The 17265-nt window shown below is 44.5% G+C and overlaps 1 protein-coding gene across 1 annotated transcript in view; it reads left to right on the top strand.

Moving 5' to 3' along the window:
- Positions 1-17265, top strand: part of NCAM1 (neural cell adhesion molecule 1) — a 93096-nt gene that overhangs the window by 14586 nt on the left and 61245 nt on the right. The window contains exon 3 of the mRNA XM_031556850.1: positions 765-859. Within this exon, the coding sequence (XP_031412710.1) occupies positions 765-859 (95 nt within the window). The remainder of the gene's footprint in view (positions 1-764; positions 860-17265) is intronic.

Genomic DNA, 17265 nt, shown 5'->3' with positions numbered 1-17265 from the left:
GTCTTTAACGCCCAGCATCGTTTGCTGCCCCGCTCCTGCGCGTGTTTATCCAATAATAGCAATTAAGAATGCAGAGAGAGCGCCTGGGGAGCTGCGCGGCTGGGACTGGGCTGCTAAAGCTGCATAAAATGATGAATCCCGAGCCCAAATAAAATATTAAAAAGCCAGAACAAAGCGGCAGATGCTGTTGCTGGTAAAGGCAGCCCCAGCCCGTCCGTTCGGCGCTGTGTTATGGGATGCTCCGGGCTGGCACCGACCTCCCCGTGCTGTGATGGGGGAACGCCGTGCTGTGTATTCCCGTTGGCGCAGTGATGGTTTAATTTACTGCTAAATTAAAGCGATGTTCTCCCGTAACATAGAACTTGATTTATGGGTCCAGCAGATGGCTCGTCTCCTTTCATTTACATCCCGAGGGCTACGGTTTCATAAATAATAGTCTTTTATGTGAACCTTATCCTCTTGACCTAGGCAGAAGTCCTGGCTGGCGTGGTTTTAGGTTGTTGTTTCTTAAAAGACACTTAATATAGCAGTAACTGAATGAATACCCGGTGTTTTAGTGTTAGGGATTGTGGCTGCTCTCCAGGCTGGAAGTGCCTTCGCTCCTCGGCTCATCTCCAGGAGCACATTTTACAGCCAGAGCTCCTTGCCACTGGGAAGCAGCGATTCCTTCCTTGTCGTGGGATTTGGGGTTGGGTGTTTGCGGTGGTGGTGTTTTGTTGGGTTGGTTGGTGGTTTTTGTTTGGCATCACCATGGGTTTGCCTTGACCGGCTGTCAGAAAGCAGAACCAATCGGTGGGGGAAGGAGGAAGGAGCGCCGCATCTGCTGCCATCAGTCTGCAAGGAGCAGAGAAAAGCGTCAGTAAGAGACAAAAGCACGCTTTATTTTCTCGTTTAAAAGGTCGTCCTGCGTTTTGCTCGTTATTTAACACATCTGCTGTGATCGTTTGTGGAGAGAATGTATGATTCTGTTGTTCCTCTAACCAGCAGCTTGCAAATAGCAGGAGATATTCTGAAGTTAATGAAAGTGCAAGCAGAACCAGATTGGGGAGAAGCTGTTCTTCAGTGGTTTGTCGTAGCTTTTATCCAGGGGACTGTTGGGAAAAGTAGGGCTGTGTCAGCTTTTTCCAGGTGGAGTGAAGAGGTTGTGTCTTTGTTTTCCTGACTTTGTACCCTCACAGAGATTTGCAAGGTGGGTAGAAATAGTGGAGCAGTTGTTGTCTGAGGGCTGGATTGGGATTTTGGAGTCGTTTTCAGTGTACAATGTGGGTGCCTGAAAGGAGACATCTATTCCCAGATACAAAGCAAATAAAAACTATATGTTAAAGTAATTAATTTTCCCCACTTATGGTCCGAGTCTGATGGTTTCCAGTGTATCTAAGAGGGCAAATAATGGCAGTCCATGCAGCAGACAGATGTGCAGCGTCCAAACCTTCCACGAGAGATGAGAGAAAAGCGTGCGCTGAGCTGTGCTGGGCTGTGAGCAGAGATGCTGATGTGTGTGAGAGTGATGGAAGCGAGCAGACAGCTTTGGTTGTGGCATTTTTGGGCAATGGGATACGAATGGGCTCGGACTTCTGAGGTGGCTTTTGTTTTATCACTTGCAGTATGTGTATTGCAGATACTTTGGTGAAGCTGTTTGGACAGATGCAGAACATCAATAATGGCCTTAATCCTGGTAACGTCAGATCTTTGGGCAGCTGCTGATGAAAAGCTTCTTTTTGGGAACGGCTGACAACTGAAGGTTCACCCAATTTAGCAAGTGCAAATTGCTTCAGAAAACCAGAGTTGTAATTTACTGAGTTTGGACCATAGATGCTTCCAACTACATCCAGTTGGACTCAGTGATCCTTATGTGTCCCTTCTGGCTAGGGATATCCTGTGATCTTTGTCTGCACGGTGGGGAAGGTTTGATGGGCCAAGTGGAGATGATAACATGGGTGAAGATGGATACAGCAATACAGCTCTGCGTGGTGGCATTTTGAGATTCTGAGCTCAGTTGGTGATGTCCAACCCATGCCTTGAGGAGATGTCTTGGAAAGTGGAGTGAGCTGAAATCCAGACTGTAGGAGTGCTTTTTGGAAGACGTTTTTTGGCTCCAAAGGGAATGGCAGGAACACACCCCAAAGCTGTAGGAGGGGAGTGGATGGGTTGTGTGGAGGGATGTTGGTCGGGTGGTGAGTGAGAATTGGTGTCTCCATGGAAATAATATTTTGAGTTGTTATTGGAATTGTGTAATACATCCATACAGATGTTAGTTAATTGTCACTGTAATAAGTTTCTAATGAGGTAGTGAATATTATTTAAAATATTTCAAGTTTTGTAGAATTTATTGCTGTATTTAAAAAAAAAAAACCTGCTACTAAAAAAAAAGCTATTATTTGTATTTTTAAAATGTGATCTTTTTAACAAGAAGATTGGGATTTATAAAACATTCAAATTTCAATTCTTTTTTTTTTTTCAACATCTTTGTAGCTGGGATATCCAGGGCTGCATTTAAATATGACACAAAAGATGAACGGTCAATTTGGCGTTGTTTACATAATATTGGTAAATTGGTGTTAACGTGTGGTATTACTGTTAATCTTATGTTTAAAATAAAGAGTGGAAATAATTGAAGGAACCTCGGAATTTGGAAATGCCCGTTGGTGGTTCTTCGCATCCCACAAAAAGCGGGCTGTCTTTGCATATTAATCACTCTTTCAAAGGAAGTTTGCCTTATTTGCATTGTGCATGCACTGAGGAGTCCCATAGTGCGCCTGAGAAAAAAAGGGGGGGGAATCGGAATTGTTGTTCTGAAAAGGGTTTTTATTCCATTCAAGTGGAGGGACTGAATGCAGGAGAATTAGCGCAGTGTTTTGTAGAAGAACAGTCCCATTTGGTCGCTGCGTCGTATGCGGAGCCGGCCCGGCTTTCTGAGTGCTGGGGGTAGGGTTGAGAGGGGAGTGACTCCTCCGCGTGCAGTGTCATCTGTAGGGTGGGAGATGAACTCAGCTCACCCTGTGTGCACTCTGTGGTGCCTGCCTTCTGAGTGCAGTGACCAAACCTCCAGGCATTTGGAAGACGTACAGGAGATGTAAAGGCTGGGAGCATCTTCAGGTTGCTTCAATTTTGGAATAACAAGCTGTCTTAGGGGTGATCTGCTCCTTTGGTGCTGTGGTTTTAGGCTGTTGTGACCGCTGCTTTGGAGGAAAGTTGGGTCGATGCATACGAGTCTTGCTGTCTTTTCTCCTTTTGACGTCCGTTGGCAAATTCAGGGAAGGTAAGCTTTCCTGTTACACTAGGCATCCTTGCACAAGGCAGGATCTAAAGTTCAAACTTCAGAAATTTGAACTTCAGGGAATGGTAGAATGGAAGAGTTGTAGAATATCCCAGGTTGGAAGGGACTCCCAGGATCAAACCTATAGAACGGCTCAGGTTGGAGGGGAGCTCAGAGCCCACCCAGTGCCACCCCCGGCCATGGGCAGGGCTGCCCCCCACCAGCTCAGGCTGCCCAGGGCCCCATCCCACCTGGCCTGGAGTGCCTGCAGGGATGGGGCACCACAGCTCTCTGGGCAGCAGTGCCAGCGCCTTCTGGCTTCTTCATCATCATCTGGCTCCACACAGCACCGGCTAAAAGTGAACCGGCATGTCTGAAGAAGTGTGCTGGAGAGGATTCGGTGAGTGATGGTTCTCAGACTGTTTTGCTTGGTATCCTAAATGAGAAGATGTGCAGATAGAACACGTGTAGGAGCATTGGCCTGCTGGTTGAGTTTGTAACTGCGGTTGTTCAGAGCGGCGTTGCCAACACCTGCTTTCAGAACAGGTGAATCCAAATGTATTCCTTTGCTGATATTATTTCTATTGGTGGCAATGAGGAAATAAGGCAATCTGTGAAAGGGAGAAAATGTAGCTGGGATAAGTGATGTAGTTGCTGTACTTTCCGAACCCAGAGACGTTACCATATGCTTGTGTTTAATCAATAATATTGAGCTCTGCTGTTTGCTAAAGACTCTGCTATCTCTTTTCTTTTGCTTATCCCTGAATTATCTACTAATTGGGCATATTTTCTTACACGGAAATAAGTTAATTTTGTGTAGTTAGGAAAACATGAGGTACTTCTCTACTAACATGGATTCCATAAGGTTCTGGCCCCAGTGTGAGCCAGTGGCAGTTTGGGATATTCAGCCTGGGGTGAATTTGCTGCGATTTATTTCTGGAAGTTGCTTTTCAGGAATAGAACTGTTGCTGTTTTGGTTGTCTTCTGTAGCAGCAAATAGCTTTTTTTGCTGTCTGGGCAGTAGATGGTTGGGTTTGTGGTTGGTTTTGTGACTGTGAGAAATGTAGGTGTGCACTGGTTAATGCTATTGCTCCGTTACGGTAAAACTGTGTGCTCAGTGCACTTGGAAAGCCCTTTAATAAGCAGTTTAAAATCGTCGTAGCTGAGAGTTTAAATAGCACTTGTCAGTGTGCTCACAGCATTCATTGGTGCAGTTCGTGATCTGGAATGCAAACTGTATGCTGACAGTATCGGCTAATTACAATTTTTCAAGAACTTGATTTTGTGTTTTTTTGAATGTGTTAATACTGAGAGAAACAGTCATCAGGCACTTGTGTATAGCATTGCAGAAAATATAATCAACAGCTGCTTGTCCAAGTAACTTATTAAATTATTACAAGCCTGTGGAATTCAAAGGAACAGACAACTGTAAACATGCTTCAATTGTGGTGCTTTCAAGAGATAATCTCTTAGACGTATAACATGCATCCAGGGCTGGGATAGACGTGCAGTGCTGCTCTGCAGTCTCCCAAATGCTTTTGGAGTTCAGTCTGCTCATGGTCTGTGGATGCAGCTTGAGGTGGGCAGTGCCCGCAGGAAGGGAAGTCATGTTACAGCAGCATTAAGGAAACAAAATGTGGCCGTGTGCTTCTGTGTTATGGCACCATGTTGTTCGTGTGCTATTTTGTGAGTGTAGTCGATTTATTGGTACGTGCAGAAGTACCTGTAAGCAGTATTTTTAGGGGAAAAAAAAGAGGAAAACAAGGTATTTTCTTATCAGGTGAATGGCTTTATCTTATCTCCTCCTTCCTAAGGATGGCAGTGAGTTTAGGTGGTGAGTGAAAGCAGTGCTGCTTATTCCTGTGGAACTTAGCACTTTAAATGGATTAGAACTATAAATATCTCTGCCTGACTTCGTGTCAGATCCAGACACATTTGGAAGTACCCACATTTACTTATTTGATGTACGTTTAACAAGAATTCCACAATTCTGCTAAATGATGAAGTAAATGCAAGCTCCTTAGGAGTCACCAATTCTTTTGTTAAAGAGAAAGCAAAGCAAAAGGTCTGTGATGGGTTGGGGCTTTCTTCTGCATTGCATTTCTTCTGTGTGCCCACGACTGGGCGAGGGTCAGCCTTGCATTCCTTGTGCTTTGTGGGTGCAAGGTATTGAAATCTCTTTATCCACACATCAAACCCATTCTGAGCTATTCTGTGCTAACAGAGATCGCATGCAGCACTACAGCTAGACTTACTGTAGGGTGGAGAGGCACAGGTTGCCCAGAGAGGCGGTGGTGCACCGTCCCTGCAGACAGCCCAGGTCAGGCTGTTGGGGCTGTGAGCACTGCTGGAGCTGTGGGTGTCCCTGTGCACTGCAGGGAGTGGCACCAGGCGCTTTGAGCTCCCTTCCAACCCAAACCACTCTGTGATGCTATTTTCAACTTACTGTCAGGAAGTTTTGATATTTGTAAACGAGGTCATAATTTAAGGGCAGTGTAGTGGGAGGAATGGTTTGAAGCCCTGTGCCAGGTTAGCGCCCTGAGCTCCACTAGGTGGCACTCAGTTGTTGTTCTCTTTGTGAAGTTGCTTTCTCTAGGGGGAAAAAACAAACACACTGTGGATAATGGAGGGGATTTTTGATTTCGTTTGGAATAATAATCATAAATAAATCCTTGGAGATAATTAACACACAGCTATTCACCTTGTGTATGTGGTGTTCTTCATAACCCTGCGCTTTTGAAGTAGAATAATGAGCTGAAATTTCAGGTGAGATCTCACAGTGAGATTGAAGCGCATCACAACTAAGGTAGGAGAAAAGAGAGGGGCTTCCGTGACACTGGGGGGAAGAGCACAGGTAAATTCATCATTAGTCCTGAACCAGCAGCTGGTGTTTGGCTGCACACAGGCCTGATCTCTGTGTTTTCAGCAAATCAGAAGAACTTGATGGGCGGGCAGATTAACTTTCCGTAATTCTGTCTCAAGACATCTCTGTGCTCAGAAGCTTGGTTGGATGAAGGCAAGAGTATTTCCAGCACGCTGTAATCATCTTTAGTGAGTGTCAAAGTGATTCAGACGTGATGGTGCAGAAGGGCACTGGTACGACACGAGCATATTTTATTCCCACACAAAGGGTAGAAGGGCCACGATGGCTGTTCTTGTCTATCTGATGCACAAAGGATTCTCAGCAGAGATCTCCATATCACACTGAGCTGAGCTATAGATCTGTATGTGCTCTGTGCAAAGATAACAGCTTTATCAGATGGCTCAGCTGTGTGTCACTCACTGGCCTTGAGTGCATGCTTCCAAGAAAGATGTCTGGAGCTAGTTGCCTTTGATTCAGTTAGCTGTTGATTTGTGGCTTGCTCGGGGGAAATTTGTCTTTGCTGTTGGTAAACTGGCTGAGGAAGAGAACCTTCTACCACAAATACCATCCCGGAACACCTCCAGCTTGTGCTCAGAAGGTCTCTCGCTCGGTAGAGCTCGTACTTGGGGACGTGCAGTAAATTCTATTCTGTCACCTTTTTTCTCTGTTGCCAGTGCTATCAAACAGTGTCTTTGATGGCACTGTAAATACGTGAGCTTCATATGGACCCCGGTTTCAAGATAGCATGGGAGATTTTTAGGATGCTCAGTGAGAATACATGCTGAATAAGGCTTTGTTCTACCAAACAGTAACTTATTTTGTTCATTTAATCTTGTTTTCCACCAAGCTGAGGGAAGCCTTAAGCAATGTTGTAGTTCTGCATCTGTTGCTTAGGATCCAGAATGGTGGATAACTCAACTGAGCGCTGGAGAAGAGAAGTGCAGCTTCTCTTCAGATCAGTGTGTGGACTACAGAGCCAGGCTGTTGTGTTTGCAGCGTGTATAGGTCCTCTGGTCTCTGTCCCTGCATAGAGAAAACTGTGCTCTACGTTCCTGGGAAATGATTTGCAAGTGAGTGGCTCTTTCACACAAAACAGACTTTTCTTTTTGCTGTTGAAAATATCTGTCTTCTGTCTTCTCGGTGTTGGAGGGGATGAAGGCTTTCAGGAAAACATCCGACAGCAGTTTTCAGGACCTCAAATCTTTCTCTCATGTTAAGCAGCTCTTTCAGCCATGTCGTTTGGGTGTTAATCTTTCAAAATCTGTCAATGTTTGCACTGACAGTGGTTTAATTGGGCAAGGCTGTACTGATGCATGTGAGGGGGTTAAGATATTCTTGTTCAGTTGGCAATCTACCTTCTGGCATTTATCTTTCAGGTGCCACGAGACAATCCAATTCATGTTTTGATATTCTTTGTTGGTTTTAGTTGTGTGTTTTTTGTTTTTTGCTTCCCCCCCCCCTCCCCCCGTTGAACTCTAGATTCATTTGTTAGTCTGGCTTCTAATATTTAATTACAGTTATCTTTCACCAGGTATAGCACACCAGTCTGCACAGATTCCTCCCATCAAAATGGCAGGCTTTTAAAATACAGTTTGCTGTTTATTTCCACTTGATGCCATTTATTTTCACAGGAATGTATGTACATCAGGCATTCAGAGCCATAGAGTCATTAAAGGTTGAAAAAACCTCTAAGATCATCCAATCCATCCATCCACCTCCCATCAGTATTGACCATGTCCCTCAGTGCCACATCTCCACGTTTCCTGAACATTTCCAGGGATGGTGACCCAACCACCTCTGTGGGCAGCTGTGCCAGTGCCTGATCACTCTTTGGTATCAGGAAAAGCTTCTCCAACAATGTACAGGCACCTTTCAGGCAGTATAACCTGAATATAAATGTATAGCTGATGTTAATTATTTGGATCTTATTCAGGCATATGCTACTGAATAAATTTTTTATGGAATTTTGTGAAAATGTATTACTGCTTGTTTATAATCATGTTCTCCAATGACTCTTCCCAGTGCCATTTGTCTGTTCTTCACAGTATCTGCTGCTTGTTTGCAGCATATGGTTGACCACTTTGCAATTTTGGTAGGACTGTATGAGTGCAGCGTGCCAACGTTGTTTGCTGGGAGGAGCTGTGAGCTGTAGGAACACCTCTGTGTGCTGTCCCAGGCCGGGGCATTGGGTGCCTGCTGTTCTTTGGACACCCAACCATCCAACTGTAAATTAACCTAAAAGGAGGAAGTTTGGCAAAGCGTGTCGGGGTCTGTTTGACTCGTTCTGGTGGACGGCCGTTGGGGGCGGTGGGTTGGGACACGGCGGGGGCGAGAGCGAGGCCTGCCTGCCAGAACAGAAGGTGGAATAGTAATTTATTATCTTCCATTCTTTGAAAACAGATGGAAAACACTGTGCTCATAAATTTGCAAGGGAAAGAATTTTGGAACCAGGCTTTGCATATGCCTTCTTCCCCCCTCCTCCCCCCACACACCTTTTTGTTTTTTGCTTGCTTAGAAAAACAGAACAGTGAGATCCATTGGTGGGAGGAAACTGCGTGGTGTTCAGCTGAGTGCTGCTGGGATGGGCAGTGCTTCTAAAGATCCCCAAAGCATCCAATAGGGCTGTGAAATAGAGGGAAGGTGTGTCAGTAGTGTCAAAAGGTAACCTGAAGTGTGGGATGAGGCCATGGAGGAGATGGCACTGAGAGTCTTAGGGCTTCTGGACACGTGGCATTACATGAGAAGTATGTTTGATTTGGACATCTCAATTTGAGGTGCCTGAAGTCAATGGCTTTCTTTTGTTTGTCTGGGTTTTTTGTTTCAGTTTGTCTTTTCCTAATAGAACTGAAAAACAGCATGAATGTCAACAGTAGACAGAGGCTTTTTTTTTTTTTTTTTGATGGAAGACTTGGGTACCGACCACTTGTCCCCCATCATTCCTCTTTGTAATGTATTGACATCATCCGATGGAAGGATTAATTTTAAACTCCGAAGCTGTGACTTGCTTCTTCCATTTCCTGGTATGAGAGCTTACATTTCTTTTTTTTCCTTATTTCACAAAATAAGAATTATTATAACGCCATTATTTTCGGTTAAAAGCTAAGCAGGTCCCACATGAGCCTCGTCTGATTCATTATGGATTACTGCTCTAGAATTAGAAAATTGCATTATAAATCATGATGTCATCCCTAGCAAAGCAGCTCATGCACAGCCCCTGGAGCTGCCCACCTCCGGCAGCTGCGCTGCGTGCTGTGCTGTGCTGTGCTGTGCTGTGCTGTGGGGAGGACAGGTGGGTCTGCTCTGCCACCAAACTGCTTCCCAGCACTGTTTCTTTGCTTAGCGCTGAGCTCCCAGCGCTGAGCAGGACGCGATGCAGAGCACTTCATGCGAGGCTTTGGCTGGAAATGGCTTAGGAATTTAAACTCCAGCGCTATGTCAGAATTTTAGCAGCGCTGCGTTTTATAAGCAGCAGCTTTTCATGCTGACTGGTAGATGAGAAGGGAAAAATTGGCCTTCTTCAAGGGGAAAAATCTAACTTAATTGAGGGGGAAGTGCACTTCAAAGGGGAAAAAATCCTAGAGCTGAGAGAGAGGCTGTGGAAAAACTTCTACTTGAAGTGACTTTACATTTTGGCAAAACAGAAGCAGCTATTTCTGCTTAGAATTTGTGAATTTAAAGTTAAGTTTGGGGCTGGTGTAAAGTAGCTAAGATTTTTCTTTTACCTTGCCAACTAAATGGTTTCCTTACTTACTGAATATCTCTAAAACTTGTGGCAGATGTTTCAAGATGAACTAAGCAATGGGAGATGGAGAGCTCTTTGCTCCTTATGGGTGCCTATCAATGAAAAGATGGAGTAAGACCTCATGTTGGGGTGTTCAGATGGGCAGCCTGATGAAACATAACTGTAGCTCTCAGCTTCCAGAAGCAGCGATTTGAGGCTGCTTGTTGTTGGCCAAGTGGAGGAGCTGCATCCACAGTAGGGATTGGAGACTGCGTGGTGTTGGGGTGCTCCTGTATTGCTGGGGGTTCCTGTGGTCTTAAGGTGCTGCATATCTTCAGGTCTGCTCAAATTCCAGAGAAAGGAAACACCGGATGGGTGTGAGCACGTATAGCAAGAAGAAACTTCAGAAATACCAATCAGTGTGTGGTTATCTTCTTGCTTGTTAACTTCTAACCCCATAAACATATTTGGTTTTATATTCAGAGTTTTCTGTATGGGATTGATACATGGGGTTTTTCACACACAGCGTGGTGAGGCACTGGAACAGGTTGCCCAAGGAGGCTGTGGATGCCCCATCCCTGCAGGCATTCAAGGCCAGGCTGGATGTGGCTCTGGGCAGCCTGGGCTGCTGGTTGGTGACCTGCACACAGCAGGGGGTTGGAACTGGATGAGCGCTGTGGGCCTCTGCAACCCAGGCCATTCTATGATTCTGTGATTGAACAGTTGTATCTGACTGCTAGGTTGCAAGGAAGCTTACTAATACAGTCTCATTTATATTTTCGATAACTTTTATTTCCGAACAAGTCATGTTCTCACAGGGCTTTTGTTGTTTTACTGAGTGACAGAAGTGACTAAATTCGTGCTTTATGCATACATCAGACACCACATTCTCATACCATCTGTTACCAAACTTTGAGATTTTGTTTTTTGCCAGTTTGCAGCAATTTTAGGAGGAAAAGGGGAAATAGAACAGGTGATTAAGAGTAAAAATCTAATGGGATTTGGGCAATACAGAGCATTTGTGTGCGTTTCGTTGTTAGTGTAATGGTAGGAGAAGTATCCATGTTGGGTTTTTAAGCTGTTCATTAGCCTCCCACAGAAGATACCCTGTCATTAACCAGTCGCTGTTTCTTTTTTTTTCTTTGAAAAGTGTTTATAGTTGTGATTGTGCTTCATTATCTCTGATGAACCAAAGGATGTCCCGGGAGGAAACAGCCGATAACAAAATCACCTGTGGGTTGGTTCCAATTCACACCACATCCTGCTGTGTACGCGGTTTAATGACTTACATAATAGAAAGGTACCTCATTCTGTATATTAACAACTCCTAGTTTGTCCTATTCTGGAGCTTCCCGGTTGGACGTTGATGTTTGCTTGCTATAGTAGCTGTTATTCGGGTTTGGTTTGGTTTTCCTCCTTTCAGTAAGTGCAAGAGGAAAAATCATTGAAGTGCATATTTAATTATTTCTGCGTTGGTGGTGTAAGGCTTTCAGTTTGCTGTTTGACACAGAAAGCCTTCAGAGCTGTCTTTTGAGGAGATGGAATCAGCATGAGAACAAGCAAAGCGTAGTGTTATCCATCAAGAGAAGATGGGTCTCGACAAGACCTCGTCATTTAGGAATCAGTACTGATCCTGTGTAGGCAGGGCTTTGTTTAGAGGTCAGAAAAATTTCTGTTCCAATGGAAGTCCTATCCTGTCACCACAGTGAATTCCTGAAATTTCTAAATCTCTGCAGGGTTTAAATCTGATATTTCAAAGCTGTTCTTATCTTACCAAAACATCTCAAAGTGCTCAGTAGTTTTTTGTTGGCCGTCTTAAAAAAGGATGTTCAGGTGTCACTGGAACACCAGCTTATAATTAATTTCCTCATTGACTTCATTGGCTTTCCTAACAAATGTGCATAAGTGTAGGAGTTGCAGTTAGCTTCATCAAGAGGAGATTTGTCTCTGCAGAGCATGTTTTAGAGTTACGGAATTGTACAAAATGTTTGTGATGAGCGAAGGACCTGCAGATCTTCCATCATTTTGTACTGCAGCCATGTTACGACCAGTGCTAGGTTTGTAATGTTAATGAAGGTCACTGTGTCTTACATGCACTCACTATATTTCTCAAGTGTCTTTGATGCTTTGGAGTGTTTGTCAGGATGCTGGACCGTGGGAGGTGTTTTCCACAAGGAGTGGCACAGATGGGATGCAGTCTGCTGTGGGCTCACCCTTCCTTGTGTCGTGTGTAGGATCAGCATGGTGTGCACACTGCTGTTCTGCTGTGTGCCTTCCTGTAGGCTCTGGTGGGACTTTGAAATACTGTATCATCATCAGAAGCAGAAATAGTCAGGTACATAAAGTCATCAGAGGGCTGGAGCAGCTCTTCCATGAGGGCAGGTCAAGGGAGCTGGGCTTGTTCAGCTTGGAGAAGAGAAGGCTGTGGGGAGACCTCATTGTGGCCGGCCTGTACTTGGAGGGAGCTTACAAGCAGGAGGGGAGTGACTGTGTACAGAGCCTGATGGGGACAGGACAAGGGAATGGCTTTAAGCAAGAAGAGGGGAGATGTGGGTTAGCTGTGAGGAAGCAATCCTGTTGTCAGAGGGCGGTGAGGCGCTGGCACTGCTGCCCAGAGAGCTGTGGGCTGTATGGTCTGTCTGTCCAACCTAAGCCACTCTGTGATTGTGATTACTGCATGCTCATTTCACTACAGGAACAAGATGGGGGTAAAATTCAGCTACCCACAGAAACAAAGTAAAAGCTGTATCAGACAAGGCAAAGTTGAGTGCAGTTAAATCTAAAAGAAGCAAGCTATTGATGTGTATGAAGAACGATATAAAATAATGGCTGTATTTTAACACCAGCCTCTTGATCGTGGAATTGTATGAGCTGGAAAGGACCACGAAGGTTGTCTAATCAGCCATGTGCTTGCAAAAGGAATACTGTGCTTATTGCTTAGCAGCATCCTCTGTGGCATTGAGTTTTTTGCAGTCTTTTAACTGTTTCTACTGAAAAGTTGTCTTAATTTCATGTTGCTTTCTATTTGTTATATTTTAGCAGAAGGCTGTAGATAACTGCAATTCAGACAGTGGTTTGCATGTCTTTGAACTCAACTGTTTCTCTCCATGTGAAATGAACATTAAAACACTGTTCAGTACAGATGCCCTTTTACACAGCTGACACTGCTTGTACAAGCAAAACTATCATATGCAGCCAAAGAACAGAAAAACGGAAATAATCAGATGCCAGCAGCACGAGCTGTATAGCGATCTATTCAGCTGTCTCCCTACAACGCACTTCCAGAAGAAGTTAGAGCCAAGACTTCACTTGGCAATGGTTGCTTGATTTTTAATTCATTTAAATGATCATCACCTCCTAGAAAACACTTGACTAAATTTTCATGTTTTAAGATGTTTTAAGACTTGTCAAAATTATATGGATGAGATCTATTTCATTTGATATGAAGGGCTTAAAAGCATGTGAATTCTCAATGGTGGCTGAAATTCTGCTGGTGCTGTAATTCACTAAGAGTGTGATGATGCTGAATTTTTCCATGAAGGGGAAAGCTCTCACATTTCTTTGTGTGGTGAGAGGACTGTGAAAATGGCTTTACCTGTCAGCATCTAAAGGGGCTGTGAGAAGGGAGGGGATGGACTCCATAGTGGGGTCTGCGATAGGAGAAGGGGAAATGGCTTCAGACGACAAGAGGGGAGATTGAGAGTGGAGATGAGGCAGAAGGTTTGGCACTGAGGGCGGTGAGGCACTGGCACAGGTTGCCCAGAGAGGCGGTGGTGCCCCGTCCCTGCAGACAGCCCAGGTCAGGCTGTTGGGGCTGTGAGCACTGCTGGAGCTGTGGGTGTCCCTGTGCACTGCAGGGAGCGGCACCAGGCGGCCTTTGAGGCTCCCTTCCAACCCAAACCATTCTATGGAAATAACCCTGTTCATGTAAATGCCAAGTGCTATTGGCTCTGCTGCACCCAATGCATCAGGAAGGCCGCAACTGGTGGAGCAGCAGCTCTCCCTTCTTCCAGCACTGCGGCTCTCGCTGCCTCCCAGGAAGCACACATTGGTCACTGCTGGCTCGATACACAGGCTTCCTTCTTTCTAACGGGAGAACAGCTGATTTTATCCAGTTTGCTTTGCTGAGAGGCACATTCCTGAGTGATTACAGTCACGCAAAGCAACGTTACTGGAAGTGGAGCTCTCTGGTGCCTGCTTCAGAGCAGCCTGGGTCCGGCTGCCAGTGTGGGGATGAGGGTGGAAATGGGAGTTTGAAAGTGATGGGGGTAGAAACAAAATAGCCATTGACCTGTGAGGGAAGAAAGGACCCTTGTTCTGTTCCTTCAGCTGCCTCTTCTCAGTGGGGAACTCACATTTGGTTTTCTGGTTTAATTGCCATAGGCGGTGCCTTGTCTATCTGTAGGTGTGATCTTAGATATCTTATCGTATTTAAATGAACTTCTTCAGAGTTCTTTAGAAACTTAGAAATTAAGTTCTGTAGAGTTTCCAGCTGATTTCTTTCTTTGTATTTGAATGACTCTGCATGACACCTCATTTCATTGATGAGGAGCACAGTATCCTTAGGACAGCATTGAAGGGAGTACTCATTGATAGTGCTGTCCTGAAATCTGTCCTTCTGTGCCATGTAAGCCTTTAGGAAGTACGGACTGCTTTATTCATGTATAAAGTGTTCATCTCGAGGCATGTATAGTCATCTCAATATTTTTCCCTTTTTAAGGATTGCTGCTGTGCAAAGAGTTCATGAGAACATTTTGTACATCTGCTCCTAAGGAAACTCATTTGAGGTTTTTCCTTTTTTCTGAGGGGTTCGTAGACTTGTAATTAGCGGCAGTATTGTTAGTGTGACTCTAATGAACGGGGCAGTGTGCTGGAATGAAAAACTCTGCTTCCTTGTTGTCTGTCCCCAGTTGGTGAACTTGGCCGGACACTTCATGATGCCACAGGATGAACAAGAGTGCTATTCATGATCACAGTTTTCTTATGAAAACAAATATGGAAAATTCACATGCTGGTCTCGCTTCTTGTCCCAAATCACATCTCATAGGTTTGACTTTGTGCAGAGTTATTATCCAGGAAGAAGAACAGGGCCTCTCGTTGGTCGCTCCCAGAGTATCCGTGACAGGTATTTAAGGAACGGAATGCCTTTGTGCCATGAGTGCCGTGGTGTTGCTGACTCCTGTTGGTGTGCTCTGCCACGCTGTGCTTTGCTGCAGTTGCAGATGAAGATCTCAGCTGTATTTGGCCGTTTGGTGAACACAGTGAGGCAGTGCTGTTGGTCAGGAGCTGAGTGCTACAGACAGCATCGGCAGCGTGAAGGCATCTCATGTAGTCAGTCTGTAGTTTTTTTCCTTTTGCTTTTTTTCCAGGGCTTTTGGTGGTCTTTTTTTTTCACTTTTCATTAGCAAAGTAAAATCCCTTGTGGTACCCTGGCCCACATACTGTGTTGTTCCTTCTGATTTTCATTTTATTGCAGCTCTTCTTTTTTCTTAGTATTCCACCTTTGCTTACACAAAATAAATAAGAAATAAAGCAAAATATGATTTCCTGCAATTAGTTTGCCCATTAGAGGCAAGCAGAAATACGCACTGTTTGCCTGGTTTCCTTTGGTGTTTATTTGCTGAATCAATAAACAGCACCAATTTCCCGACACATTCATTCATCTTGAGCTTTTTCAAGAGAATCTGATGTGACATGATGAACAAAGCACCAATCAAACATACCACCACGTTCTTCTTCCTCTCTTTCATTCCTATAATTCTCTCAGTTGGAATAATGCATATTGAATGGTTTTTGTGGTGGTATTTCAATTTGTGAGGATAAAGGCAGATATGAGTGTGTTTTCCTCCCTTTTTGTGAAGACATTTCAAAATAATACAGAAGTGTATCTAAATATGAACTAGGCTGCTCGTTTCCTCTAGAGGAAGATTCTTGGTATTGTAGCTGTATTCTTTTCTAGAGCACACAGTCTTTTTCAGTAAGCAGCATCTAAAATACTGATGTCACTGTCTGCTGCCAACGCAGTGATTGATCTGCATGGGGCACTCGGGTGACTGAAGACAGCCTGAACTTCGATGTGGTCTCACGTATTTTCTACTGTGTAGTTTTATTTAAACACAACCCAAGGGAGGAAGACTAGTCCCCTTGCCTCTCGTAAGGGCTGAGCAATTCTGTCACTCATTTGGTGTCCATGCAGGTGAGGCCCTGTGTCTTTGTTTACCGTCACCACATAGACGCAAAAGCAAATATCAGCAACCTGAAAGTCAATTTCATACTGTAATGAGTGGAGCACCTGAGTTTATACAAGAGTTTGTTTAAACTGGTGTTTATCTTCATGTCTGCTGTTTTAAGGACAGGTTTTACTGCTGTCAGAGATCAAGTAATTGCAAGGAAGTTGGGATTTACTGTGCAGGGTTGCACTCCCTTCCTGCTTTGATGTTTGTGCCATTGAGTTGGATCTCACCCGCCAGCTGAACTAGTTCACATCCTATTTCTGTTGTACGATAGAAATTGTTAAAATATGTCAGAACTCAGAGGAGGTGTCATAGAATTCTGATTTCCCATGAAATCTCTGCTGGCTCAATCCATCAGTCACCTTTTGTTTCTTTTGGAACTGTTTACCTGCTCCGTGTCATTTCATCTTGCAGTGAGAAATACAGGTCTCTGGAACTTGTCTAGCTCCCTCGGATTTGCAGACAATAATTAAGCAGGTATTAAAATCTCCTCTGTGTACAAATGGCTGCAGAAGCCCACGTGTCCGAGCGCTCGTTGGAGCAGTAATGACCATCCCTACTCATGCTTGGTAGCTAAGCTCGTGTCAGGACTTCTCTTTCAAACACCCGTTGTGGCTGTGTGGAATTTGCCACTTATGAAGTGATTCCTTGGAGAAGATTGGTTTATGTAACTGCATGTTGCTCGCCATTAAAATTTCATGGGGCTTCTGTTAAACAGTCATCCTGACCTTGTTTATATGGGACTTGATGAAACTAACGGGGTTGCACTGTGCAAGCCTTGTATAATCCATTCCCTGGGGATGTCTGAAAGGCTGCTCCCTTATCTTTTTTAAGGACTGTGCATCCAGCAATCCGTTCATCCCTCTGATTGTTTAGGAGAAGAGCATCTTTGCATTTTGTGCAAAGCAAATTAGCATTGTTTTAGTTCCTTCATACAAACTCCTTCTAGAAGAGATCGCTGCCGTTAACATATACATCTTTTTTCACTGTTTTGTATGTGACGGAGGGTAAGTGTACTGACAGACATGTTTAATGGCTCATCTGCTGCACAGAAACTGTGCAGCAGTGCTGTGTCGTGCAGGTTTGTTCCTGACTGCCCATCAGCCGCATTGTTTGTTCTGCTTTTGTTAGTCCAAGCTTTTGTTCCCCATTCCCTTGTTTCTGCCAGTTTGCTGTGTTTGCCTCAGGTAGG

This window comes from Meleagris gallopavo, chromosome 26 (assembly GCF_000146605.3).
Source record: "Meleagris gallopavo isolate NT-WF06-2002-E0010 breed Aviagen turkey brand Nicholas breeding stock chromosome 26, Turkey_5.1, whole genome shotgun sequence".
Classification (NCBI taxonomy): Eukaryota; Metazoa; Chordata; class Aves; order Galliformes; family Phasianidae; genus Meleagris; species Meleagris gallopavo.
Note: the sequence above shows the minus strand (reverse complement) of the source record. Positions and strands in the feature narration are given on the sequence as shown.